Source organism: Oxyura jamaicensis (genome assembly GCF_011077185.1).
Source record: "Oxyura jamaicensis isolate SHBP4307 breed ruddy duck chromosome 9 unlocalized genomic scaffold, BPBGC_Ojam_1.0 oxy9_random_OJ106418, whole genome shotgun sequence".
NCBI lineage: Eukaryota > Metazoa > Chordata > Aves > Anseriformes > Anatidae > Oxyura > Oxyura jamaicensis.
The window spans coordinates 15,966-43,343 of NW_023304181.1; the positions used below are offsets into that span (position 1 = coordinate 15,966).

Sequence of the window (27,378 nt, forward strand, 5' to 3'; positions counted from 1 at the left end):
CCCCCGCCCCGCTGCCGGCCCTACAAAGGCGGCGGTCCCCGGCCCTTTCTTCCTCCTCCTCCTCTTCCTCTTCCCCCGGTCCCTGTCCCGCTGCCGCCATGGCCCCGCTCCGGGCGCTCCGGTTCTGCGCCGCCCTGGCCCTGGCGCTGCTCCCCGCGGCCGCGCGGGGCGAGGAGGAGGCGGCGGGAGGTGAGCGGGGTCCCGCGGGGCCGTGGGGGGGTCCCACGCGTGTCCGTCCCGGTGCCGGCCTCGCCCGGCGCCCCTTCCCGTGCTCCGGCACCGGTAGAAGCCGCAGCCCGTGCTGGGGAGCTGCGGGGGTCCCGCGGGACCGTCCCCGTCCCTTGGGGGCTGCAGCCGCGGTGGTGGCAAAGGGCACGGCCAAGTCCCGGGGTTTGGATCCCGGGCTGCTCCCCCGGGGCTGTAAGAGCAGGGTTCAGGGGTAGCAGAGCTGGGGGTCCTGGGAGAGCGGAGCTAATGAAGCTGCAATGGAAAGTGAAGGCGCTCTTCTCGCTTTCTGATGGCGTCCCGCGGTGTGAGAGGGCTGTTCAGAAACTCTCCGTAAACAACAAGTCGGAGGTGGCCCAGCCTCGGCTGGAGAAATGGTGCCCCAGCTCATCTCGGATGCGGCACAGGGCCTGCAATCTCAGCCTCTCCGTGGCGCACAAACGCCCTTATCTGAGGAGCCGCGTTAATAAATTGCCTGGTTGTTTGGAGGGCTCCGTGCGGAGCATGTGACGGGCGGCGGGTCACAGCTGGGGCTTCCTCCCAGCTGGGAAGGGAAAACACAACCCTGCTCCGACGCTTGCCTGTGGGGAGCTGGAGCTCCCCTGGGGCTCAGCACGGGGACCTGCAGCAGCCCCGGGTCGGGGTGGTGCTGGGGGTGCTGTGCCTTGGCTGGCAGCGGGTGGGATGCTCCCACAAGCTGTCCCTGCCTGCTGGGTGGCTGTGCGAGGGGGCCCGGGTCCATGATCCGCAGCCTCAAGCCTCTTCCCCATGTCTGTGCTCTCAAGCTGCGGCTCTGTGGGGGCTTGGACAGGTGTGTGGTGTCGTAGGTGGGGACACTGAGGGTGTCAGACACCGAGGATGTCACATCCTTTTGAGTCTGGTGGCTGGCAGCTCTGACAGGAGCGCTAAAATGCACTGTGGCCGGTGCCATGGGGCTTGGGCCCCTGCAGAGCCAGGGACCGGAGCAGGCTCTGGGGTGTGCTGAGAAGCTCTTCATGGTCCTGAGGTGTCCTTTCCTTTTCTGCAGATTGCCACCAGTACACGAACAGGAGCTGTGAAGAGTGCCTGAAGAACGTCACGGTGAGTAGCAGAAGTAACCATAATTTCTCCCAAAGAGCTGCAAGCACAGCACACGTTTTAGGTGGCTCGGAGGAGCTGCTTCCCCCTCGGGGTGAAGGGGCTCCATCGTCCCTGCCCATTGCAGTGAAGACAAATGCCCCTCAGCGTTCTGGGGCGAGGTCACTAGGAACTGCTAGCTTCCTTGTCTGCTTCTTGAGTCATCTCTGAACTGCTGAGCTCCTCCGAGGAATGCAGGACGCTGCTTGCAGGCAGGTGTGTCTCCTGGGCGCAGGAGGACCCGGCTGCCTGCTGGGCTGTGCTTGCTGATGGAGCAGCTTGGACCCAGCTCTGTTGGTTGCCTCGCATGTAGCAGGAAGTCAGGCTCTTCCCAGAGTCTCTTCCCACTGAGGCTTTCCAGTAAACAGTTGGTTTCCCTTTGGCTTTTATCACATGGCTGTATGCAGCCCCTGTCCTGGACACGTGGTGGGGTTGGGTGGGCCAGCAGGCTGTGGGGTCAGTGGCACTGGATGGACGAGAGCTGTGTGCCCGTCTTGCGGGCCTTGTCTGCTGCTCATCTTTGGTGTCAGCAGGCTTGGACTCAGGGCAGAGCTTGCAGCGAAGTCTGGGGGCTGTGGGCAGCCAAGTGGCTGGGGCTGGCGAGCGAGGGCACACGGACATCTTCTGTTCCAGCAGTTCTGCATCAAATGCCTTGTTTCAAAGGCTTTCCTGTCCCCCCAGAACTGCAGAGCTTACTGATTAGTGCTTTCCTGCAAGCCAGGAGAAATGTTCTCAGCATCTTAACTTGCTCTGGAACTCCATACTCCTTGCACCTGCCTCTCCTGGTGCAAGGACCCGCTGTGCGCTGCGCTGGCCCAGAACACCTGATATGTTTGCTGGGCCGGGCAGCCCCAGCACTCAGGAGTCAGCGGTGGCTAGCAGACTGAAGCCTGGCTACCTGGCAGTGCTGCTGCCCAATGTGACACCATGCTGTTGTGTGTTGCAGTGCCTGTGGTGTGTCAGCAGCAAGCGGTGCATGCCATACCCTGTGCGGCGGATCCTGCCACCGGCCGACCTGTGCGAGCTCCGCTCTGCGCGCTGGGGAGTCTGCTGGGGTGAGTGCCTGGGGCTTGAGCAGCGCTGGGCCTCAGCAGTTGGTGCTGAGCAGCCCAGGGCTGCTGCTGCCGGTGTGGCAGTGACCCACCAAAGTCACTGGGGGCTCCTCGGGCATCAGGTGAGAAAGGTGAGTGGGAGCAGTGCCCCGTCTTCTGGCGGGAGCAACCCCTGCACTGCTCCTGGTGTGGTCCTTGGGCTTCAGGATGTGGTGAGGACCAAGGGCACTCTGTGGGCAGCGGCTCCGCAGTGCACAGTGAGCACACCCGCACCTGAGCTCTGCAACAGCCGCTCTGCCCTGAGCCCAGCACGTGGCTCCCTGCACTGCTTCTGTCCCTCGGTGCTGTGCCTGCTGTCCCCGGCAGGCTCTCAGGTCTGTGGGGGCTACAGGAAGCACAGTGAGGTGGCTTCTCCTCGAGTTCACCCACCTGAGAAAGTATTCTCTTCCAGAACTAGCACCACATGAACCACCTGGAGCCAAGTCATCTCCAGGGGCTTTTCTGGCTGATGCTTAATTGGCAATGTTTCCTGCTTGGTGGCTCTCTGGAGAAAGGACTTGTTCAGACCAAGGTTGTGTGCTTGTGCTGGGACAAGTCCCAGGTGTTGGGTGGTGAAGCATCAGGAAACAAGATGTGGCTTGGTTTCTCTCACCTGTACCTGTGATGCATGGGAAGTTGCATTGTGGTCACAGTGAGCTATTGTTCCGGAGGCTGGGTTCCTCACCTGCAGAGGGAAAACTGCTCCCACACCTCACGCAGAGAGAATGTCTGCTTTGTGAACATCAGTTTCTGAGACTTGTGTAAGACCTTGAAATACGAGTTTGTATGCGAGTAGCCTCAATAAAAGGCCTCATTGTGGAAGAACACATTCCTTAGCTAGCAGAACTAGCTTTAGAGAAGATTAGTCCTGCAGGAGATTAGCTCTCAAATGTGCCTGCATTTATGGTGTGGGACTCCAGCCTTTGTTATCAGGCAGAGGAGTGAGCAGGGCAGGGGTGACACGAAGGCTGGGCTCACCCCACAGAGCCACGTGTTCCAGAGGCGCTGCTGCAGACCCGTGCCGGTGGAGAAACCTCCCTTCTGGAGTGAGCAGTCTCGTTAGCTTTGTCTTGCCTGCCACTGCTGATTTCCAGTGTTTGGCTTTTGGTTTTGCTGCAGAGCAGCTGGCCAGATAAAAACTTGACCTTGCACATCAGGAAGGCAATGCTGCTGAGTCAGCTCTCAAACGCTGGCTCTTTCAAAGCCCTACCTGGACATCAGCCTGTGGACCTGACTGTTCCTGGGTGACTGGTGAGGGACAACTTGGGACCTGGGGACAGAGGTGATGCTCTGGCTGCCAGCTGCTCTCCCAGATCCCTGGTGAAATGCCCTGCCTGGGCATGTGATGTGGGGCTGGCTGCCAGAGCCACACCAAGAAGAAAGCCCAAAGCGCTTTGGGTCTGGGGTCTGGGTCTATTGCACCTAGAAATAACGCCTGTCTTGCTTTCCCCCAGGCACTCCTGCATGCCTCGAGTCCAGTAACTGGAGCTCCTGCGTGGCCCAAACACTGCGACTTCCCGGCAGCTGTGTATTTGTGTGCTAAATGTCTTTCCTTGCATCCTGCAGTGAACTTTGAAGCCCTGATCATTGCAATGTCTGTGGTGGGAGGAATGATCCTTATCATGCTGGGTGTCTGCTGCTGCTGCTGTTGCAAGAAAAAGAGCAAAAAGCAAGTATCAGGGGGGGAGTAAGGGGGCTGCTCCCAGTTTTCCTGAAGAGCAGCTAAGGTGCTGCTGTGGGCTGTTGTTGACGGGCTGTTCGTTCTGCCAGGCCGGACAAGGAGGACGAGCGAGCAGCCCGGGAGCGGGAGCGGAGGCGGGTGCGCCAGGAAGAGAGGTGAGGCCACGCTGCCGCACCAAGTGCCGCACTGTGCCGTGTGGTGTGCTTGGTGTGGGGGTGTGCACCGTGAGCAGGGCCCCTGCTGGGACCTGGGGGTGCACCATCGTGGTGGGGGTGTGCATCCACCCGAAAATCCCAGAGGCCCACTCATGTCTGTGGAGGGGAGGCTGCGAGCCTGTGGCACTGGCCCTGGGCAAAGCTGTGATTCTGGAGCTCCCCAGCCTGGGAGGGAGGCAGGAGCTCCTCCTGCTTTGTTGTGCTGTTTGCTGACCCGTGGCTCCTTTCCTGTCTGCAGGAGAGCAGAGATGAAGTCGCGGCACGATGAAATCCGAAGGAAATACGGTACGGTGGCTCGTGCTGGTGTCTTCTGCTAAGCTCTAGATCCGGTAACGGTGTGCCGTGATGGGAGGGTGACAGAGCCGGTCTGCCGGGAAGAGACACCAGGACCTGCAGCCCCAGGGGAGCAGGCCAGGGGCGTGCGAGTGACAAAGAGCTGTCCCCTGGAGCTCTGGGTGGCGGGGGCTGGAGGGTGAGCTGCTCCTGGGGGTCTCAGTGGGTCTCCCTTCTCTCCTAGGCCTGTTCAAAGAAGAGAACCCCTACGCCAAGTTTGACAACTAGCCTCTGCAGAGCCGCGGGACTCGGCTGCCAGCCGCCAGGAGGACAGCGCCAGGGTGCCGGTCCCGGGGCTGGCTGACGCCGCTCCCCCTCCGACGCTCCCCCGGCTCCGCTCTCCGCTGCGGTGGCGGCCCAGCCGCAGCCCTGCCCGCGGGGAGGGCCGAAGCCTCCCCGTGTCCCTGCCCGGCCCGCTCCCCGCCGCGTCCCTGGGGGCTGGGGCCGAGGCGGGCCGGTGCCGGGCTCCCCTCGCGGCCGTCCCTGGGCCGTGCCCCCCGCGGTGCCTTTCCGGGCCTGTCCCGGCAGTGCCGGGGGAGGCGGCTGCGAGCCGGAGAAGCGCATTAAAGCCCCGCTGCTCACCAGCCCCCAGCGCCGCCTGCCTGCTGCGAGCCCGGCCGGGGGGCGCGGGGCGGGGACGGGGGCGGGGCCGTGACAAGGGAGGGGGCGGGGCTGGGGATAGGCCACGCCCTCGTGGCGATGACCACGCCTCCCGTGACGCACTTTCCATAGCCGCCTGGGCGCGCAGCGCCTTAGCCCCTCCGCCGTGCGCGCCCCCGCGTGGCCGTGCGCGCGCCCGTGCCAGCCGCCTCCCACGTGACGCGGCCGGGCGGCCAATGGCGCGGGGGGGGGGGAGGGGAGGGGCGAGGCGCGGGCGCGCTCTCGCGGGCGGTTGGCGGCGGCGGCGGCGGGTCCCGAGCGCGGGCCGCTCCCCTCAGCGCGTGCCCGCCTGCCCCCCTCCCCTCCCGGCCCCCCCCCTCCCCCCCCCCCAGTCGGGGTGGAGAAGCCCGGGGTGGGGCGGGGCCGGGCCGGGCGCGGGGCTGGGGCCCCTCCGCCGGGCACCGGGGGCCGGGCCCTCTCGGCGGGAGCTGCCGCCCCGCCCGGCCCCGGGGGGCTCCTGGGGGTTGGGGGGGGGAAACCGGCTGCGGGCCCCGCGCTGTCCCCGCGCGGTGTTCTCACGGCGTTGTCTCCCCGCAGGAAGGGGTGAAAACGGAGAACGACCACATCAACCTGAAGGTGGCCGGGCAGGACGGCTCCGTGGTGCAGTTCAAGATCAAGAGGCACACGCCGCTGAGCAAGCTGATGAAGGCGTACTGCGAGAGGCAGGTACGGGCGGCGTGCGCGCGGACGGGTTGTCCCCTGGCACCGCTTCTTTCGCGATCTTTTTCTCCTCCTCCTCCTCGCACATCCCTTTTGCTGCCCGCTGCGCGGCTTCGACTGGGCAGTGCTGCAGGTGGCTGCAGGCTGCCCCGGGCAGGAGGCTGGCAGTCCCTCGGGGCTGCCTGTAGCGCACTGGGAGTGCTTTATCCAGGCTCTGAGCGTGTGGAGCGAGTTTCAGTTTGCAGGCATCTCTCCTTTGCTGTCACACGTGGTGTTCTTTGGTTCCTCAAGGCGTACGTTGCACCCTGTCCTGTGCCTGCTGCAGCGTATGTCTGCTCAGGCTGGGAATGAGCTAAATGCAAGGGGTCCTCAGAGATGCACGGAGAGCTTCTGTGCTTGTGTGGCTGTTGGTAAGGACGAGCAGGCTGGACAGCAGAGGGGTTTCCAAGAGTTTTAGAGGGCAAAGCAAAGACCTAGCTCACTGAGGCAGGGAACGAAGGCTGCACCACATGATTAGAAACTGCATTCAGTTGTGAACTCAGCTTAGGCTTTAAAAGCGAGACTTAACTGTAAACGTCTCGCATTAGGAACTCTAGCATGTTTCTAACAAAGCATGCAAGTAAAAATCTGCATGGTGGTCTGGGAGTTCTTTTTTCCTTAAATGCTTCACGGTTCCTCTTTTCGTCAGAAGATAAAGGACTAGAACTGGGAGTGAATGCCTGGCGTGAGTCAAAAACTTGCCTCAGGTATGGGCAGTCGGTGCTGGCAGGCAGTTGCACCAAGAGGTAGCCTTTCTAGGTTTTTTGGAAGTGTTTTCTTTTGAGTGAACTGCACATACTCGTACTTCCCTGCACGAAAAACAATTGGCCCTCCTCATTGCCATGTCCTACGAGGCTATCTAGAACCGTTCGCTGGTTGATCTCTTTTCAAATTTAACATCACGTCTGGATGATACTTCCTTCCTTGGCTTTCCACTTTATTCTTTCAGCCCTTCTTGAAGTTAAACGTTACTTGTTCTCCGTTGCCTTCTGGTATTTGTTCCTTGCAGAGCAGGATTGCATGCTGGGTCAGAACCGGGTGCCAGACCTGTGGCTCCGTATCGAGTCCTCGCTGTGACAGCAGCTGCCTGACAGTTCTGCTTCCTCAGTTCATGCAGCACAGTAGATGCATTAAGTTTCCTATTCATTTCAGCCTTACCTTTGTTAACATCTCTCCTGATAGTAAATCACTAAATGCTTTATTTGGATTCCAAAGCTGAAGTGAGGTTTCTCACGCTAACTGCTCTGAACTTGCAGGGTTTGTCAATGAGGCAGATTAGATTCAGATTTGATGGACAACCGATCAATGAAGCAGACACACCTGCACAGGTACGAAAAACACGTGTACTGGAAATTGCTATAAAATACTTTGCTGGCTGCATGCAGGTCAAAGGGTTTTGGAATCAGGATGATTCTCAAATAATTCATGTTTGGCTCATTCAAAATAATTTGTCTAAAGCGTCCTGTCCCTTTGAGTTCTGTCACCGATGGGTGTTGGGGGCAGAAGATGTCTGAGCGCTGGTGCTGAGCAAACTGGTGCCGAGTGCTGCTGTGGGCAGCAACCCAGGGAGGTGCTGGAGTTTTCAGCTCTGTCCCGCTTCTGCTTTGGCCTGATGAGAGCCAGGACTGAAGCTAAATGCCCCGCTGCTGTCAGCTCTGGTAATGCTGAGAATTTGGGGAGCTTCTTGTATTGAGAAAGCCTGAGGTGAGGAATAGAAGAAACACTTGGCTGAGGTGATTTCTTGTAGAAGACAGTAAACGTCTGAGCATGGCCTGAGAGACAGGCATAGCTCCAGAGCCTGTTCTGGCGTTGGGGGTGCTGCAGGTGGCCAAGGTTCCTGAAGGTGGCCAAGGTTCCTGAAGCGGGCTCTGCCTGCAGCTGTCTGAGACACATTGGGCAGTCCTGCAGGGGCGATGCTGCCTGGAGAGACTGCTGGAAGGGGTTCGACATAGCGTTAAGGTCACACCTTAAATGCTCAATTCTTGGTACTGGTCGGGGTAGAGATCCGAGCGCTTTTGTACCTGTGTGGTTGTGAATTTAAAGTCCTGTGTTTTCTGGTTAATTAACAGCTGGAGATGGAAGATGAAGACACTATCGATGTGTTCCAACAGCAGACAGGTGGAGTGTGTTAAGACGTGCCATCCTTTTGAGAAGAGGAGTTTAAGGATCCTCATCGCACCTCACTCTCATCTGGTTTTGGATTTGCTATTAAATAGTAAACAAATGAACATGCCAATCACAGAGGATACTTCTAAACTTTAGAGGACATTTACCAAAATTGCTTGTTGTCTTTGACGTACTGCGTGTGCAAGTCAAAACAGTATCTGCAGGGATTAATCTATATTTTCAATTGGGCCAATTTGATTTAAGTTCATATTAAGTAATATACGTTGTCTATCTGCTGTTAACTTTTTTTTTTTCTTTAAACCTGTGGCCTAAATATTCATCCATGTTTTAAGACATGGACTGTTCATTCCTGGCTGTTGTCGGTCTTGCCCCTTTGTTTAATTCTAATCTTGTAAATAATTCAGTATATTTTCTTGCTAATCAAGAGCTTAAAAGTTTCCTTTTATAATATGCCTAAGAGAAGGAAAAAGATGCTGATTTCAAGTTTTTAGTGTGTTGCAAACAGTTCCTTCAGAGATGTTAAGCCTATGACACGAGGTCTGTATGTGCAGATCCGATGCTTAGTATAGAGTCAGTTTGAAATATTCCAGATTTACATGCGCGTGACCATGATTTGATAAAAGTCGCCTGAAATATACTTTTTTTTTTAATGCAGTCATGAGAATCGTCGTGAATTATTGTCAGAAGTGGAGTTATCAGAGCAGCTGGGCCCAAACTAATGCTCGTGACAGAGCTGCGGGGTGTTTTGTTGTGCAGGTTTATGAAGAGAAGCCTCTCACTGCAACCTCGTCCGTCTGCTAAACGACCGACAGAATTCGTAACTACTCTTCTGCTCCTGTTTGTACGTCTCCAGAAGCAGTGTCTTCGTGTCTCAGCGGGTACTGGAGAGACGTGGGTGCAGGTCTCTCTAACGCTGCTTTTTGGTAGAGAAACTTGGTCTGTAAGTGGGGAGGGAAGCCTGTAACGCCACCACGCTGTGTGTGTGGAGCTGCCGAGAACCTGGTAGGCGAGGACACACGCTTGTTTTGGTTTTTAAAAACCCAACGAAACACCAAGCCAGGCTTTGAATTCCCACTGCGTTGCCAAAACTTAAACTTTAAACGGGTCCGTGCGAGTTTGAGCCCCGGCGAAGTGGGACGTCCGTGCCAAGCGACTTCTCACGGGGGCCGTGCTGGGCCGGGCCGGGCCGCCCCGCAGCCCTGTGCCCGTGTCCCCGCCACCCCCCGGGTCCCGTCCCCGGCCCTCGGCCTCCACAGCGGCCTGGCCTCAGCCGGAGCCCCGCTCGCTCTGCGCCTGCTCCGCGCGGCTGGGAGGGCCCTGCCCGCACCACAGAGGCGGAGTCATGGCGGGGACGGCGCTGAAGCGGCTGATGGCCGAGTACAAGCGTGAGTGGGGGGGCGGGGGGGGAAGGTGGGGGCGGCCGGGGCCGCGGAGCAGCGGCAACTCGGGGGGGCCCGGGGGGTTCCGGGGCTCTCCCCACCGGCCCCGCTCAGGAAGCCCCGGACGAGGGGGACAGTTCTTGTTTTTTGCCCGGTTACGTTTCAGAGGCCAAGGAGGCCTCCGTCACACGGCTTTGTTACCCCAAACACAGAGCAGCGGCTGGCGAAAGCGTTTAAACCAGGCCTCGGCGAGGGCTGGCGTGGCCTTGTTGGTGTAAAAATCGCACGGGCTGTCGCTCGCAGGCAGCGGCGGCTGGAGAAATGCGGCGTGTCAGCCAGCGGTGCTCGCAGCGCCCCGCCAGAGGGAGCCGGGAGCCCGCTGCTGCTGCGGGGCGCCCCGGGGATGGGGCCCTCTTGGGGCGCTCCTGCTAGCGCGAGCGGTCCGCTTCCTAGTGTGCTTGCGAGGTGTCCAAAGGTGAGTTTCTTCGAAAAGATACACAGCTTCCTTTTTCGTTTGCCCAGTTGGTTTTGGTCTTTCAGATTCTGGCCTTTTACATAAGGAGAGGAGGTAGAACGGGGAAAAAAGGCTCATTTGGTAGGTGGAGGTTGGCATCGGGCTGTAAGAGCTGGACTCCAACCCAAAGCTTTGCACGGCCCGTTCTGAGCTGGCCTGGGGCCGCCTTGCAGGTGAGACGCGTGCTTACGTCGCGCCCGAGGAACCCGCAGATTTCTGCTGTGGTCCACAGCCGCCGGCCTGGAAGCCAGCTGCCAAAAGACTTGACTTTGCTTTTGTCTTTTCTCTTATGTAAGTCCCTGCAGCGTTTTTGATCCTTTGTTTCTGAGAGGCTCCGAGATCTAACTTGAATGTCCTGTATGAATGAATTATTAAGGGGAGAGTGATGCTAAATAAACAGCATCGAAACCAGTTTTAATGAATGCTACAGGCAGACGTCACGTGAGGCTTCTCTGCATAGTTTCCCAACGTAGCGCTTATCATGAACTGAGATAACATCTTGTTTGTGATCTTCCTTTCCAAACCCTTTCCCAACAGTAATAAAACACAGTGCTGTGAGAAGTGAATGCCAGCCGTGGTGGCTGAGGAGACGGTGCTTCTGCTTCTGGACACCTGCGGTACAGAAGCAAACGAGAAATTTTGGTTTCTGCCCTGCCGGCACAGTGCTGGAGAGGGGAAGGCTTTGAGGATTGGCCCCTTTGCTTCTCTGTGTGTGCATACACACTTTAAGCTTTGGCCTTTAATTTTCCCTGCGTGCATCTCTGAATCTGTTTATTTTTACCATGGGTGAAAAATGTTTGGTGCAGGGAGAAGTTTCAGCCCGTTGGAACCCAAAAGCCTTACTTGCATCTGGGAGATGCTCTGAAACCTCATTGTTTTCCCTTCTGTGCAGAGATGGAAGGAAGGTGGCTCTGAGCACCGATGAGATTTATTTTTTGTCCTTGTTTAGAACGTTGTTTACGTGTTTAGAGTCTGACTTTTTGCTGTCTCTTATTTATTCAAGCATTTTTATGCATCATAAAACTAATTGAGATAAAGCTTTCAGAAACCAGGTATAAGAAAGGCCATAATCCCTTTGTTATTAATTCTAAATTTAGAATATTTAATAGTATCACAGCCTGAAAAAAATACAGTCTCAGTAGGAGCTTGTAAGACTTAAGAGGTGGGAACCTGCTGCTTCTGCCTTTATCATTTCCTTGCTACAAGATCATGAAGATAACTTATCACCATCTGGATGCTTTCAATCTAAAATGGGTTACAGGCTCGAGCTGGAGTCCGAGAGCTTGCTTCCAGACGTGACCTTGGCTGGGTGGATGGGCACCAAGCTGCCCCCTGCAGCCAGAGCCCTTCCTGGGGTCTCGCGCCTGAGCCCCCCAACCAGCGCCTGGCTGGGTGCGAGGGAGGTGGCAGGCACAGGGCTGCCGTGTGTGGTCGGGTGGTGAGTCGAAAGGAGAGAAGGAAACGGGGCTTCTTGCAAAGCAGGGCTCTGGGTTCAGGCACCTCAGGTGCTGAGGGAACGTGCCTGTACTATTTGCTGAACTTTGTGTGCTCAGTCACCCTGGGGACATGCTAAATGGATACAGCTTGCAGCAGGCATGCTGCTGGACTTCTCTCTTAGTGATACAGTCAGTCCTTCTGTTTAACCCCACCGACAAGAAGGTAGAGCTGTTCTCAGCTCTCCTGTTGTTTGAGGTGTCAGCCTGTACTCCCCAGCGAGCACCAGAATGAGAAGGGAGCTATCAGTGGTGTGAGCACCCAGATCTGCCCCCAGTCCCTAGCAGAAGCACTGCGCTCCGGTTGTGCCAGCTTCTGCCTTTCATTCAGACTCGACTTAAAAGCAAAGCTTTCAAGTAAGGCTTCGCTCTTCTGCTGCAAGCTGGGACTTCATTGTGTCTGGGTTTGGACGCGAACCCCCTGACTGTGTGCAGCAAAACCGCCACGCGAACCAAACGGGATGCCTTGTGGAGGATGCGAAGCTGGAAACGGCTCCAAGTGCTCCCAGCGCTGAAGAGAGACATTGTTCTGCATCGGTTGGTGGGCTGCGCTGCCACGGGCTCCTCCAGCATGCACCCACCACATGTGTGTGAACAGAAGGCTCTCCAGCCACCCAGACTCCCTGTGACACCCCAAAGTGGCTCTGCTGATGTGTAAATGGCCAGCGTCTTAACCTGCCAGCCTCTGCTTCTCCTCGTGCCTCTGCTGCCCCTTTGTTCTCCACAGACACTTTTCTCCGTCTTCCCCTTTGGCCCTTCAAAGTTATTTTGTTTGTTTGTTTTTAGGATTCCTCTTCTGGTTTCCCATCTTTATCCTTTTTTCCAGCCGCCCCACCGTAACCAGCAGGTAAAGCACATCGCTGAGGGCACTGTCCAGGTGCCTCCTGACCGCTGCCAGGCGCAGGGCACCGACCACCTCTCTAGGAAGCCTGTTCCAGTGTTTGGCCACTTCCATTTCCAACTCCTCAGGAGGCTTTCTGCAGGGAAAGGTTAAACAACCACCGACTGCGGTCATTTTGCTGCGTGCTGCCATAATCAGAAAAAATCCCCCCCAGCATTCCTCTAGGATTGCCCTTGTTTGGCTTCTGTTTTAGAAGCAGTGGCAGGGCTGGAGCAGGTCATGCTTTGTAGTTCTTGAAAGCAGTGCTCCCGATCTCCTTTAGAGAGAGAGCTTTTAACAAATCACCCGGGAGGGTGTGACCGTGCACATGTAGAAGGGCCTTTTCCTTCCTAACTGACCAGCAGCTCTTCCCAGGCAGAGCTCCTGTGCCCGCTCACTGCCGGTGCTTTGCCTCCGGTCCTCCCGGATGGAAACCTCCTTCACCTGTCCCCAAGGGGAGGGATGAGAAGGAGTGGAGAATTGAACTTCCAGCACTGCGGAGGCTTTGCTCACTGGTATTTGCCTCCTGCTTCCCATTGCCCTGGTTGTTCTCGGAGGGAGAGCACCGTAAAGAGCCCCCTGGCTTTGCTGCCAGATGCTGCCTCCAGTAGCACAGGGGCTGAAACAGCGAAGCTCCCCAGGTTTTCAAAGGAAATCGGGAAATATCCATTATTATTATTATTATTTTCCTTAAAGAGAGTGCCCCACAATAGATAGACACAGTTCAGGAGCTCCCCGGCTTGACATCTCTCTCTGTGTGCCGAAAAACATCTGCAGGCAGGGCGCTGGAGACCCGCTCTCAGGGTGGAAAACCAGCTCTGCAATGCCCCTGTCCTGGTGCTCAGGGTGTGTGTCACCCTGACACCGACCTCCAATTTCCTGCTCTTTGAACTTAAATCAGGGAGGTTTGTGCCAAAGGTTTGTGCCAAACTGCAAGCTGGGTGAGCTCAGATTTTGCCATCTTTCCTTGGCAGTAAGTTTTCCTTGACAGGCAAAGATCCGTATGCTGTTCTGTGCAGCATCACCTGCAGCTTTTGTTCATAGCCTAGCAGTAATTAGGGTAAGCCTCTTGGTTATTGGTTCGGGACTTTTTGTCTTCCCTGGCTGTGTACTTCTTCTTTTGTGCCTGAGAAAGCGTGGGGAGTTTTCTGTGGTTATTTTGTGAGTGCTGGTAGCCCATGGGCCACTGCTTGGGAAGTGATGCTCTCGATGAGCTGTGTGTGTGTTGGGGTTTGTTACCCTGAGTCGGTGCCAAGGGGCTGTGAGAAGACAGCCTGTGTTCTCTTCACGTTGGTTGAGTGTGTTCCTGAATGGCTTTATACTGAAAAAAGGTAGATGTTAGGTTAGATATTAGGAAGAAATTCTACACTCAGAGGGCGGTGGGGCGCTGCTCAGGGCTGCTGTGGCTGCCCCATCCCTGGCAGTGCCCAAGGCCAGGCTGGATGGGGCTGGGGGCAGCCTGGGCTGGGGGCAGGGGGCCCTGCCCAGGGCAGGGGGTTAACCTAGAGGCTTTAAGGCCCCTTCCAACCCAAACCTTTCTATGATTCTGTGATCGTTTTGTTTAGAAAATCGTCTTGCATGGCAAAGTTAAATTGTCACCAGTGAGATCCTGGGGCCTGCTGGATGTGGAGTCTTGCCCAGTACAGCACGTCCAGACGATTCGTCCCATGGTCTCCTCCTCGAGGTTTTTCCCAGAGGGTTTTTGCTGTGGAGCCTCCGTGCTGAGCCATGGTGACCCCAACACTCGCTGAAACGCTCATGCTTGCTGGTCGTGTTAACCTCCTGCTGTTTGTTCTTTTCACAGAGCTGACCCTGAACCCACCAGAAGGGATTGTAGCAGGTGAGGAGCTGAGCGGAGTCTGTGCGCTGCCAAGTTGGAGCCTCACCTTCTGGTAGCTCTGAGCACCATTCTGTTTTGTTTCTTGACAGGTCCTATGAATGAAGAGAACTTCTTTGAGTGGGAAGCTCTGATTATGTGAGTTAATAGAAGAATGTTTTAAAAAAATAAAAAAATAATAATCTTACTAGTTTTGCCTAACATCAGCCATGTCCTATTTTTGGCTGGGAACTTTTTGTCAGATCCAAGCTGAGAATTATATTGGGAATTTAAACAGTTGGGCAGAGGCAGTGTTGCGCTCAAGTGATGATTCGTTGTGCAGGTGTCATAATAAGAAACCCTTTGCATGTATAACTTGCAAATGCTAAAGGAATCATTGTTTGGGCTCCACTGGATATACGGTGTATACACAAACACTGTAGGAAACCATAAATTGCTTGTAGATCACACAGACCCGTTGGGAGCATTGCTCAACTGCAAATACGGGACAGGTTTTCTCATGAAGTGGAGTGAAACAGGCAGATTATCGGCGATAGGAGAAAAAGGTGAGTGTCTAAAATTACTTAGTACTAAAATTTATTGTAGGAGAAGTGAAAGGTAATCGGTCTGATAAAGCAGTTGAAGTAAAAAACAACCAAACAAAAAACCCACAAACTTAAATAATCTTTTAAAATTCTGTGAATGTCCCGAATCAGCTGCTCTTGCGCGCAGCGGTTTTGTGTATAAGCTCTTCTGCTGGTGAGTAGCTCTGGTCGCTGTGGATTCTGCAAGCAGTGCAAAAGGCTGTCGAGCTGTAGTGTGTCACCTATCCCGCAAAAGCTGGCTGCATGGGTGATCCTACTCACTTGTGAATTTGAGACTCCTGATTATTTCAGGCCTTGGTAAGTGGAGATTTGAATGAACGCTGCTTGTTGGCAGATCCACATGAGGAGCTGGTGAATGCCTCTGCTTATCACAGCAATAATACATCCTGGGACAAACAGGTCATGATTCTGCTGGCTCGGTCCCCTGAAGATGCACACCTTTTGGGGAAATAGGTAGCTTATGGCAGCCCACACCTCTCACATTAGGCAACCGCCGAAGCTTTCTCTTGTTTCTCTGTCAGGTAGTTAGCGCTCTTCTAAAACACGTATTTTCTAGTACCTACTTTCAGTTCAGAAAGTTGTGCGTAGCTTGGAGTTCAGAAATCCCAGAGAATTTAATGTGCTTCTTGGCATGTGGAAGGAAATTCTTGTCCATCCATACCTTCTAGCAGCAGAGACTTTGTGGTTGATGAGAGCTTTCCTGGGGGACACGCAGAAGTACTTTTGTATTTGATTCATTACCTAGAAAATATTTTTTTTTCTGATGTTTCCCATAACAAATTCTTAAACAACAGAGGAGCTGCCTGCAAACTTGAAAGCCCTTTAAAGTGCTGAGTGTAGAGCTTCAGGTCTTTGTCAGCGTAAAATGAGAGGCGGAGGAGCTTTTGGTTTCTGTATTGTGTGTGTGTCATAATAGAATTATATTTTAAGATCTGCTAAATTCTGAAGCTGTGGTACAATAGAAGCATGTTTACTCTAAACATGTTGGGTTACTTTCATCTCTTTACAAAACTCTATTAGTAAAAATATTTGAGTACATCTGGAAAGCAAGCTAAATGACTTGTTTACATTTTTGTGATAATCTTCTTGAATGTTTTGTAATCTCAAATGTGCTGCGTTAGACTGTGGGATTGAAAGAAGTGCAGATGAGGTAATTAAAGTAAGGTTGACTTTAAATTTGAGACAGATGGAATACAAAAGGTAGGTAAGTAGCATAGTAATGAAAAAGAGATTTTTTTTTTTTCTTCTCTCCACCCAGTTTCTATAAAGTTAGAGTACATCATCACAAATAAATACAGGGGAAAAAAAACAGAGACTTAAGTGGGAAAAAGACATCACCCATTTATCAATCCAGAGGTGGGTCGGGTAACGTTACAGAGATTAATGGATTGATGTAAGAGCTTGGCTCAGAGATAAAATGAAATAAAAATGTAATGTCTTTTTAAAATAATGGTAATAATAATTTGTATTTCCGGTGTTCTTGCCTGCAGCAGCAGTGCTGAATAAATGTTAAATGTAAATGTTAAGGCTGTACTGACATGACGGAATGACAGAATAGTTTTTAAGCTTATGTATTAAATCCAGAATTGCAAACACAATGTGATAATTTTTCCCAGTAGTGAAGGTTCAGAACCTGGTGTGAAATGCACCTTCATGATAAGACATCAAACAGGAGCTGGATTAGAATATTTATGAAAACAAAGTCTTTGCAGCAGGATGACTTATTCATGATGATAAATAGCCCCAGCATGTCGAGAGGGTTTATCATAATGCTGCTCAATACCTTAGCACTGCGTGAGGTCCGACAGGCTGCGTTGTGTTGTGCAAGCTCATGAATTTCATGTTTCAAGGCGAAGTTTGGTCCTCTTTGGTTGGCATAGGAAAGCTTGCCTTGGTATTAAAGTTTATCCCCAAAGACACAAAAATGTATAATTGTAAAGAACTTTGTTAGCCTAAAGATCGCTTGAAAAAGAAATTATATAGATTGAAGCAAACTTATAAAAACCCTCTCTAGGAAGGTAATTAGATCTGTAATTAGGCTTATGCCTCTTGTTTAGTGTGGAATTCCCCTTTTCAGCATCTGACGACTGGGCTTTGGTATTTTTCCAGCTTCTTTTTACAAATAAGAAGCCCTTCACAAATGTACTTGAAACCATGGCTATAGAATTAATTGTCCTTGTCAATGCGCTTTTCCCTCCTGTTTTGGCAGACGCTACCGCTGTGTTTTTCCCCTTGCCCAAGTACCATCGAACTCACAGAGCTCAGAGTTTCTCATTTTCATGTTATGCTGACAGAGTTGTTAATAATGTTTTTTTTGGTGTTGGATTCAGCATCCGTAGCACCGATGCTGCAGGAATAATGCAACTTTTTGTTAGTTTCTTGAATTTGCTTAGATCTCTTTGCTGCAGTTGCTTGGGAGCAGCCGCACTGTGAGAGCACCAAAAGCGTGATCAGGACAGAAAAGGCTGCTGCCATCACCGTGCTCAGTGACCGAGTCAGGGTTGAACCCATGTGGGCACTGATGGCCCTCGGAGTTTCCTCCAACCTAACCGTTTCTGTCAGTTCCCAGTAAGTTTACATGGCTTGTGTGATGGAGGTGAAGTGCTGTGGTGGCTGGGAGGATGCTGGACACTGTGCTGGAGGAGAAGTGGTGCCCCAGCCCTTCAGTGAAGTCCGCAGAGTAGCATTGTGTGGGGGGAAGGATGCAGACCGCCTGCCTCGCAGACCTCACAGGATTTTGTTTAACCAGGTTTAGGATGAGGTATTTCTTAGAGATTTATGTCCCGAGCTGTGCAGAATGAGTGCCTTAAGCAGTGCCTCAAGCAGTTTTTTTCTGAGAAAGCAGAAGAACTGCTTAAGGCACTGCTTGTTTAATGGGCTGGACTATTGGCTCTCTGCTGAGAGGGAAGGATGCCACTGGAGCTGTTCTTGGGGGAACCCTGATCGGGTACCCGGTAGTCTGGCCTCCGGCTGGCGTAGCAGCTCAGAGGAAATCATACCATAAGTCATGGAGGCTTTGCAAGTGTGGTGTGCTTTGAAATCTTCACAGAGCAGGTGGCAGTGCTACAGAAGATGCTGTACTTTGTGCCTTGTTGGCCATGGTGATGTCCTTTGTGAGTTGAAAGTGGCGCTGTCCTGGGTGTTCCATAGTTGCAAATGCTGCCTTGGATTAACTCGAATAATTTCTTTGAAGTTGATCCCGGCAGCGCTGAATGATTAAAAACAAAAGCAGTTTGCTCACTTATTACAGGGCCTGCAACGGAGCCTGTTGGGTTAACATATTTGACAGAAGAGCCCTCGAGGCTGTGTGTTTGCTCTCAAAACAGAACATAAGACACCCACCAGCTTTCAATGCGTGTATGTACATACCCTCAGAAGTTCAACAATGAGCCTTCAAAATGCAGCTGGAATTAAAATGCTCATGAAAAAAATGCATTCGGTTTATCCTCAGATGTGAATATTGGATCCTGGCTAAATTTATGGAAAAGACGAGAGAGGGAACGGCAGTGGTTGAGATGGGTTAGCTTTCGTTCTGCGTCGGTGCGTGTCTCTAATCTTGCCTGCTGCTGTAAGTGTACAGGTTTAAAACATTTTAGTCTTGTATTTATTGACTAGCCAAGTCTTTTGAATCCCAAAGTTTAACTGAGTCAAACCCAAACTGAGTTGAATCCCAAAGTTTAACTTCTTCGGGCTTTAGGTTTTGCTAGTCTCAGTGTTTTTTTTTGGTTTTGTTTTTGTTTGTTTGCTTTTTTCCTGCAGGTTACCAGTGCAGCCTTAGCTGTAAGGACTCTTTGACCATTTGGCTTAGAATTTTTTTTTCCTTCTGGCATGGAGAATATGTTTGCAGGCTGGGAGGTGGAGGCATAAATACGTTCATAAACTTTGTTTCCCAGACAATATAATCCTTGTTTGAAAAGCTTTTTGTGCAGTGCATGTGTTTCCCTGGCTAAGGTTTTAAGTGATGAAGCTCATTCCATGATCTTCCCAGTCAGGGGAGATCATGTTTGCTTTATAACTTCCAGATGGTTCACCGAGTTTGAATCAATCATGTTAAATACACTCTTTTGCTTACCTTCCGAAGATGCTTTGTGCAGAGAAGGCAAAATAGTTGTCTTCATATTCTCTCTTGATTGCCCTTTGAATTTGTACTCTGATTTCCTTATTGTGTTCATGGTGGAATGTTTCATGCAGGAGCCTTGATGAAGTTCTTCTCAGTGTACGTTTGAGAGAGTGAAAACTAAATACCATAGGTCTGTAAAAAAACCATGGTTGTCCTGCACCTAGCATTCACAGTCCCTGGGCTGAGTGTTTATTGTTACAAACCACTGCTGTGTTTTTTGCATCAGATGGCGTGAAGTGTTTGTGTGTGGTTACGCTCGATACTGGCAGTTTGAATCCTCCTGGGTTTTCTCAATTATTTTCAAGCTGCAGCGTTTGACATCTCTCTCTGTGCAGCACAGCAGTATCTTCAAAGGCACAGGAGTCCCACACCTGCCTCTGCTTTCTCTTGACATGCAGACACTCAAATCCTGGAACATGCCTTGGAGCCAGATACTCCAATTATAGCCAGACACACCCTGCTAATTAAGCCATGTTGTGACCTTCCTAGTAATTTAGTGTGCAAGCTTTGATTTATTTTTTTTTCCCCTTCCCTCCCAAACCCTGTATTTGGATTTAAGTGCGAGGTGAGAGTGTTTTAACTCTCTGTGTTCTGGAGCAGATGATATAATCCAAAGCTAAGGCATCTCACTAGACAAGAATTTGGGTGAAAGAAATATATAAAACTTGGGTGAATAGCTTTTTGTCTGTTTCTAGGGGTCCTGAAGATACCTGTTTCGAGTACGGGGTTTTCCCTGCTATTCTGAGCTTCCCACTCGACTATCCGTTGAGTCCTCCGAAGATGAGGTTCACGTGCGAGATGTTCCATCCAAACAGTGAGTGTGATGCAGCAGGACATAAGGGGCACGGGTTGCTTTTGCACCTTAAAGAAACGGCTTTGGCAGCGGGAGAGCTGGTGTTGTTACCAGCAGCGGCACTCCCAGCTGTGCCGTAGGAGCGTTCAGCTGTACAGCAATGCTGCGCTTTCTTGGGGTCGCTCTCCCTTTACCGCGTTAATCCTTAGATACCTGTTGGTAATAAACAGTCCAGTAAAGTTTCCAACAATTTCACTGCCGTGAAGGTCATTCCAGGCATCCTCATAACTGAGTAAAATAAATAAATAGCCTGAAGATGAATGCTTTGCACACAATGTGGGATTTAGTAAAATAATACCGACTCTTTCCAGTATTGCACTATAGCTTGTATTTAAGTAGTTCTGTGTTATTTTAACAAGTGAAAACCTGCTCATATTGACCAAAGTTTGGAAGCAGCTTTAGTTGGCAGCATGGCTTTTTTCACCTGAAGTTGAGGATTTTGTAACACTTCCGATGTGATCGTTCTGACATTGGCAGTGCTCTGTCCAAGCAGCTGGCACATTTGCAAGCTTTTAATATTAAAGATTTTTTTGCTGTCCCTTTTGCTGCAGTTCTAGCACTGACAATATCTCAGCTGTATTTCTCTTAAGACTTCAGAAGAAGGAATCAAAGTAGCAATGACTACAACTAACAGCTCTTTTCCTTGGACAGGTAAAAGCATAAAGGTCTTTCTCACAGCACAGAGCATTCTTTTCTGGAGTCAGCCTTGGTGTTTGTGGTAAAATTGTTACTTAGTACGTCTGTTAAATCAACGTGGCTTGTGTAAAGATTGTTTGTCATCACCCAGATGTGATGGGCTGGATCTGTGCTCTTGGCTATTAGGTCTGTGCCACCTGAGAGCAATAAAAGGCAAGCACTGCCCTCCTGCCTGGTGTTTCCTTCTCAGCTGATATTCCTGCACTTGTAACACCAGTCTTGATCTCAGCTGGGCATCCATTTACTTCATACCATTCCAAGGAATTTTGCAATTTCTTGAAGTTCCTCTGCTCTCCCCCTCTCAAAACACTACTGACGCAGATTCTTGCCCGTTCAGTCCACAAACAAACCCATCTTTTTGTTCTCCTGTGGAAGACCTCTATCTACACATCCCAGTGCGGACCTGTGCGAAAGTGTTTGAGGCAGTTTGGCATCACCTCTGTAGCTCTGATGTCTGCAGCAGCTCCTGGCACGTGGAAGCAGCACGGTCACGTCAGCATGTTGCTCCTGCCGGGCTAATTCACCCAAACTGCCTGGTGGGGCTGGGCTGTGTCCGGGCAATGCTCTGGGTCCAGGTCCAGCTCTGGGCTTGGCTTGAGGATCTCTGCTTGGAGCTGCTTTGTGTGCCCAGCCTGCAGCACAGCCAGGAGTGGGGTGCAGAGAAGCCCAAGCAGCCTGACCCTGAGCTGTTACAGAGCGGCCGTGCCACGCGTGAGCACTGCCTTTTGGGGTTGGTGCGCACAGACGATGTACAGTCCTCAGCTCTTAAAGCTCCGTGACTGGGTCATGTGAATGGAAATGTAAGGTCTCCAGAGGCAGTCGTTTGAATCTTCCCAGGTGGGTTTGTGGTGGGCTGGTTATACCCAGTAAGCCTGTAGAAATTGGTAGCCAGGCTTCCGTTCTGTTTCTGTTAAATGATAGACAGCTCCTTGTCCTTTGGGAAATTGGAAGAAAAGTGTTCGAAAAGTCTGTTCCATTATCCTTGCAGTTTTGAGTTATACGCAGAGGGAACAAGAGACATCACAGAGCTACTGTTGCTTAAAATAATGTTCATGGATGCTTTGGCAAAGATAACTTCAAAGGAGCAATTAATTGAAAATCTTGCTTTACCGTTTAGTGACAAAGTGGGAGATGTGGACGTCTTACTGGAATCAGCCTTTTCTGCCTTGTTTATGCTGCTGACATCCAACTGTTTTAAAAGAGATGCCACAAAAAAACATGAAACTAACTAACTTACTTACTAACTTCTCCTGATGTGTTCCTAACTTGCAGGGAGAAGTGCTGATTCAGCACATGCTGTTTTCATCTCTTCCAGCTATGGTTAGACCAGCTCCAGCCCTCAGCCCGGGGCTGCAGGAGGGGGTGTAAATACAATAAGCCTTCCAAAGTGCTTACATGTCCCAGGCTTGTACAGACATTAGCTGGTTGAGTGAAAGGAACTGGAAACTAGCACAACTGCTTCCAGTGGTCACTCACTTGTTTTTTCCTGGCAGTGGCATGGGTTCGGTCACCAGAGCAGCAGAAGCACCGAAAGTACCAGGGTGAAGCTGTAATTCATTGGGATGCCGTAGGATTCTACCAAGTTTCTAAAGCAGCATTTCAAACTCCCATTTTCTCTGTGCTGCCTGATCAACTTTGCTTTGTCCTAATGATCAAGTCAGTGGAGTCCAGTGTCTAAAAGGAGGACTTGTATGAGGTGGACGCGTTGCTTAGGTTAAAACTGGGAGGGGAAGATGCCCACGTCCTGAGCTGAGGTTACTTTTCCTCCGTGAGCTTTCATGCAGCTGAGCTTTAAGCAAAAAGTGCAAAAAAGCGGCGCAAATCCATGTGGTTGCAGCTGGGTAATGCTCAAATAAGAGTAATTATTTCCTTTGTACCTTACCGCTTTTGTCTCCCTGCTGCAGCAGAGCATGTTGGCTTAACTTTTTTTTTACAGTCATGGTCCAGCGGAGGACTCCAGCACACATTCAGTGCTGTAAGGCTGTTACCCTTTGTTTTAAGACTGGTTACTGACCTGGAGCTGTGTGTGCCTCAGTACTTGGCTTGTTCCGCCAGGCTGCAGCTCTTATTTTTTTCAAAGGAGCCTCTCATTGGTTATTAAGTGATCTGAGCGCTCCCAGAGAGCTTCTCCTGGTGAAGACGACCCAAGTTTGTAAACTCGTTTAAGGAAGTTTTTGCTAGATTTTTGTCTTCCAACTTTTGTGTCATCTTGCCTTTGTAAAGGGAAGTTTTAGCTTCAGTCATATGAAGGCAAAGTCCAAATACTGATCTGTGCTAAAGAGCTGGAGAGGCTAAGTGTTTCCTCCAAGTAACAATCAATCCTCTGTACTTCTTGGGCAGTTTACCCGGACGGGAGAGTTTGCATCTCTATTCTTCATGCTCCTGGGGATGATCCCATGGGATATGAGAGCAGTGCTGAGCGATGGAGTCCTGTGCAGAGCGTGGAAAAGATCCTATTGTCAGTCGTTAGCATGCTGGCAGGTAAGGACTGTTGTTTTATTAGCAGTAGCTCGGATGGCTTCTTGCTGCAGAGCTAGAGCTTCTCCTTGCTTTTTGATGTTAAGCTGATAAAAGACATTTAAACTGCTCAGCAGGAACCGGAGTTCTTAAAGCCCTCATATTTTTTTATTCTCTTAAAATAAAAGAAAAAAAAATCAGACTGAATTAGTAAACAAGTGTTTCCAGCTTTGTAGTGACGGCACAGCGTTCCTTCTGGGTCAGCAGCAGCCAAGCACAGGGTGGTTGATGGTCAGGCAGTGGGTCCTGAGGCTCAAGCTGCTCCTGTGCAAAGCCTTCATGGATTTGGTTTTAGCAGCTGAAGGGTTACCAGCCAGATCAAATCAGTCTGGTAAATAGGAGTCCATGGCTGCTGTGATTCACCAGCCAGCTCCCTCCATTTCTGTTTGTTAGCTTGCCAGCATGGGAAACATACCCCATTCTGCCACCCCAGATATAAAGGAAGCCTTCTTGAGAAGAGGGGTGTGGTAAGCGTTTTTTTGTAGCCTCTTAAGTGGCTTCCCCTCAGTCCCGCAAGGGCTGTGGATCAGATCTCTCATGTACATCTCCCCAAAAGATGGATCTTTTTCCACAGAGAGCCACTGAACTGCCTGAAAAGGAAAAAAGCATGTCCCTGAGAGTCAGTTTTGAATGATGACACTGTTTTAGAAGCAGCAAAGCTGAACAAAGAGCAAGCACAAAGGGCTCTTACGTGTACTAGATGCGCTTCAGGATAGTAACCTGCTGCTGGGAAGCTGCCCGGTGGGGACCTCGCTGGGCTCCCTGGGGCCTCCAGGAGCAGCATGGCTTGTGGTCCAGCCTTACCCGGACTGCTTTGCTGGAGAATCATCTAGTCTCTTGATCTCTGATGGGGCATCCTGTTTTCCCTGTGTCTTTCGGAGGATTTAGCCAAAAACATCACCTGTCAGCTTCTTCCAGGCTGCTGGCAAGTTCTCAGCTGTGGCTCTGCCGACAGCGCAAGCCCCATCTTACCGAACCGGGTGACTTGTGCATCTTCTGTCCTGACGGCTGGAGCTCCAGGGTGGACCATCAGCATTGTGTTGAGAAAAACAGGAGCCCAAGGTGGCTGCCATGAACTGGGGTGTGCTGGATTTGGACTAGTGTATGAAGCAAAATGGGCAGAGTATGTTCTGCGTGACCCGTGTAATCCTGTGACAGCTGTCCTGCTCTGTGCTGATCGTGAACTGGACAGAGCCCGTGCCTCAGCTTACCTCTGCACAAAAGAAGTGTTTGAGTCACAGGGTCTTAATGTACTTCGTAAAGCACTCTGAAATCCTCGGATGAAAGATGTTGCAGAAATGAAAGTATTTTATGGTGGAGATTTTTTTTTTTTTTTTTTTTAAATAGAACAAACCATCCAAAAAAGTAACAGAGCCTGTTTGGGTGGCCTGCTCCGCTCCGTGAGGGCTTTGTGTCTGTGAAGCCGCAGAACCAGAAAAAATATTTTGCAGGGAGCGCTGTGCAGTCTTAAGAACCATTCACAGCGCTACTGGCGACACGTTAGTCCATGTGCGTGCTGGGGCTCAGGGGCTGAGACCATAAGCAAAATAGAACTGTCTTTTTTCTCTGCCACTTGTTTCTCGCCTAAAAAAACAAGTTCTTACCTTGCTGTTGACACTCTTGTGATCGTTTAAATGAGAACTGGTTGGGAATCCCACAGCTGGATTTCCTTTAATGGTGTTTCAGCAATCCCAAGCAGGGGAAGCGTGCCCGAGCCGCAGCAAAGCGGCAGCGCAGAGGCGATGTTGAAGGAGCAAGAGGGTCTTGCTCAGTTGCCTGCCTGCCCACCACCTTTCCCTCTTTCTCATTTCAGAGCCAAACGATGAAAGTGGAGCCAACGTAGATGCCTCCAAGATGTGGCGGGAAGACAGAGAACAATTTAACAAAATTGCCAAGCAGATTGTGCAGAAGTCACTTGGACTTTAAGCTCACAGAAAGACTGCAGTGTTTTGTATTTCTCCCCACCTGAAAAAGAGCAGTGCTCAGTGCTGGTACCAAAAAGGAAATCTTTGCAAAATTATTGGGCTACTACTTCTTATCCTTCATTATTTATTTCCCATTTCTCTTCTGCTTTTGCTGCTCCAGAGAAGCCTAGAGGCTTAGAGTTTACTCACTAGAGTGGGAGTTAGTTTACTCACTAAATTGTGGGGGAAAGGGATTTCTTGCTAGGGAGAAATACTGGGGCAGTGCTGTTTCAAAGGCTATTTGTTGCTACCTCACTTCATGGTATGGAAAGCTCGGAGGATTTGCAATCTGCAGCCCACTTCTGCCAATCCGCTGTCTGAGAACGGCGCTGTTTTAGGTCACCTGCCAGGAGAATTAGTTTTACAGTCACACAGGCAGTATTGCACCTGGAGCGGCAGTAGGCAGAAAATAATCTGTCAATTTTATGATACTTGCTAAGCTAAAGGCAGCATTTCAAATTGATTTGAAGAGTGTGGTTCGCCAGAGAGGCTGTAAAACAAGGTTGTAGTCAGAGTGGTTTAATGTAGAAAGTGGCTTTGCACCGTGTGACTTTTAAAAGGTCTTGGTGGCCGTTACCAGCGACTGGCTAGTGGTCTGGAATAGGCTGGTGTTCCTACATTACACTGTGAATTTGTATCAAGCCTTTGAGTCAGTGTTTTCTTCGAAGAAATCCCAAAACTACTTTATTGCTTCTTGAAGACATTCAATGTAAACTTTACGTTCAATTAGAGGCGCGAGATACAAAGACTGGATTCTTAAACACCTTTGGCCAGGTTCACCGTGGCTAGGTGGGTCATCTGCAGCCTGACAATTCAGTGGGAACGTGCCTGCTCCACTGGGAACATGAAATACCTGCTCAGAAAATTAGGCATGACTTGCCTTTGCCATGATAGCCCAGGTCACCTGCTTTTCAGGTGAATGAGCCTTCGCTAACCAATGTGGTGAATTTTGTACAATTAACTGTAACACTTGATGCTGACTGCTCTTATGTATTTAAATAGGAGTCAGAGAAAACCTCAGTTGTGTTTTCTAGAGGATGGTAAGATGCTTGTTTAAAACTGCAGAGTATTGTAGCCGAAGTCTGGTGTGCGGGTTGTGGGAAATAGATGCTGCGATGAGCTGGGAAACTGATGAGGGGCTGCTGGTGACCTTTGTGCTTCGCAACCGGATCTCTTAAGTCCAAATCTCCTTCAACTTACTGCAAGCAATAACACGGCCATCGATAACACGTGGAATCAGATTTTGTTGGCTGCTTTAAATGGGCTAAATTCAAGAAGGGCTTTTTTTTTTCCAGGAGAAGCGTGTGCTGTGGACATAGTTACGCTGTGCAGAAAGCTTCACGGAGGCGATTGCTTGCATGCGTGTGGGTAGAACTTGTATTTACGCCTCGCTGTCCGTGCCGCCTATTCATGTGCTGCAGATCACAGTATGCCATCTTTCTGCACCTTTGAAGAGTTTGTATTGCTGTAACTTGCTGAGCTTACCTCCCTTTAGAAGTATTTCTTCTCCCCTTGGTGTAAGGGTGCGAGGAGGACCCACCATCACCTGGGAGCAGAGAGGAAGGGATAATATTGTACCTAACTAGTATTTCAGGGCATACAGGGAAATGTAGCATTTGTATGCAAGAGAGAGGGGTTCTTTGGATTGTGATAGTTGAAGTGTAGCTCCTGGGAGTGCCTCAAACGCTTTTGGAAGCAATGCTGGAGAGCTCTGCGCCGCGCAGCAAACGATGTGTTCAGCAGACGTGGCCAGACCGGGCTCTTTTTAAGCGCGGAGTATTTTACTTACGTGTGTTCACTCGTTACCTTTATTTTACAGTGGGATTTAGTCTGTATACTGAAAATAAAGTGATTGTATTTCTTCCTTTTATAAATGTATGCCGGTGTATTTCAGTAAGTGTTTTTTATGGGCAAACAACGGTCAAAAGAGTCCAGTTCTGATGTGGGTCAGTGGAGGGGAAGGGTTTATTGTCACGCAAGTAAACCCCCCAGGGTTGCTTAGAGATGTGTAAGACTTGACGCAGTGGCTTGGGCTTTCCAGGCCTTGTCTCTAATGATGGCAATCAGTTGATATTTCAAAGAAAACTATAAAAATCTGGTGGTCGCTGATGTGGTCGCTTCTCGCAGAGGTTTTGTTACGATCTCTGTGTCTGGCCTTAGATGTCTGTGAGTCTTGTTATGGCAACAGGTGAATCATGACCGTGTGTGCCGCTCAAAACGTGCTGAGATTAGCTCTCCGATTTGAGAAGGACACCGAGATAGAAATCTCGGTTGGAACTGGACAATGTCCCCAGAAATGGAGGGCTCTCCTGTGCCTGGTTTGCCCCACAAAGGTTTCCGTGCAGGGACAGCTCCTTACAGCTGGGGGACACCTTGGTGTCCGGCTTGTAAAGC

General features: G+C 51.0%; 3 protein-coding genes across 3 annotated transcripts; all 3 read left to right on the forward strand.

Annotated features, from left to right (window-relative positions):
• LOC118157667 (pituitary tumor-transforming gene 1 protein-interacting protein-like) lies at positions 1–22,834 on the forward strand. Its single transcript, XM_035312083.1, has 8 exons — positions 1–189; positions 1,253–1,305; positions 2,288–2,396; positions 3,999–4,101; positions 4,203–4,268; positions 4,567–4,613; positions 4,846–4,891; positions 21,130–22,834. Exons 1-7 carry the CDS (start codon positions 99–101, stop codon positions 4,887–4,889), a joined length of 513 nt encoding a protein of 170 aa, XP_035167974.1. The 5' UTR covers positions 1–98; the 3' UTR covers positions 4,890–4,891; positions 21,130–22,834.
• LOC118157669 (small ubiquitin-related modifier 3-like) lies at positions 5,488–8,801 on the forward strand (the record flags this gene model as incomplete). Its single annotated transcript, XM_035312085.1, has 4 exons — positions 5,488–5,673; positions 5,859–5,987; positions 7,277–7,348; positions 8,090–8,801. Coding segments are annotated over 4 exons (450 nt in total), but the record flags the coding sequence as incomplete, so codon positions are not given.
• Positions 9,414–26,862, forward strand: LOC118157668 (ubiquitin-conjugating enzyme E2 G2). The gene is made up of 6 exons (XM_035312084.1): positions 9,414–9,532; positions 14,218–14,253; positions 14,343–14,388; positions 19,650–19,768; positions 22,844–22,984; positions 24,834–26,862. Exons 1-6 carry the CDS (start codon positions 9,490–9,492, stop codon positions 24,944–24,946), a joined length of 498 nt encoding a protein of 165 aa, XP_035167975.1. The 5' UTR covers positions 9,414–9,489; the 3' UTR covers positions 24,947–26,862.
• The last annotated feature ends 516 nt before the right edge of the window (positions 26,863–27,378 follow it).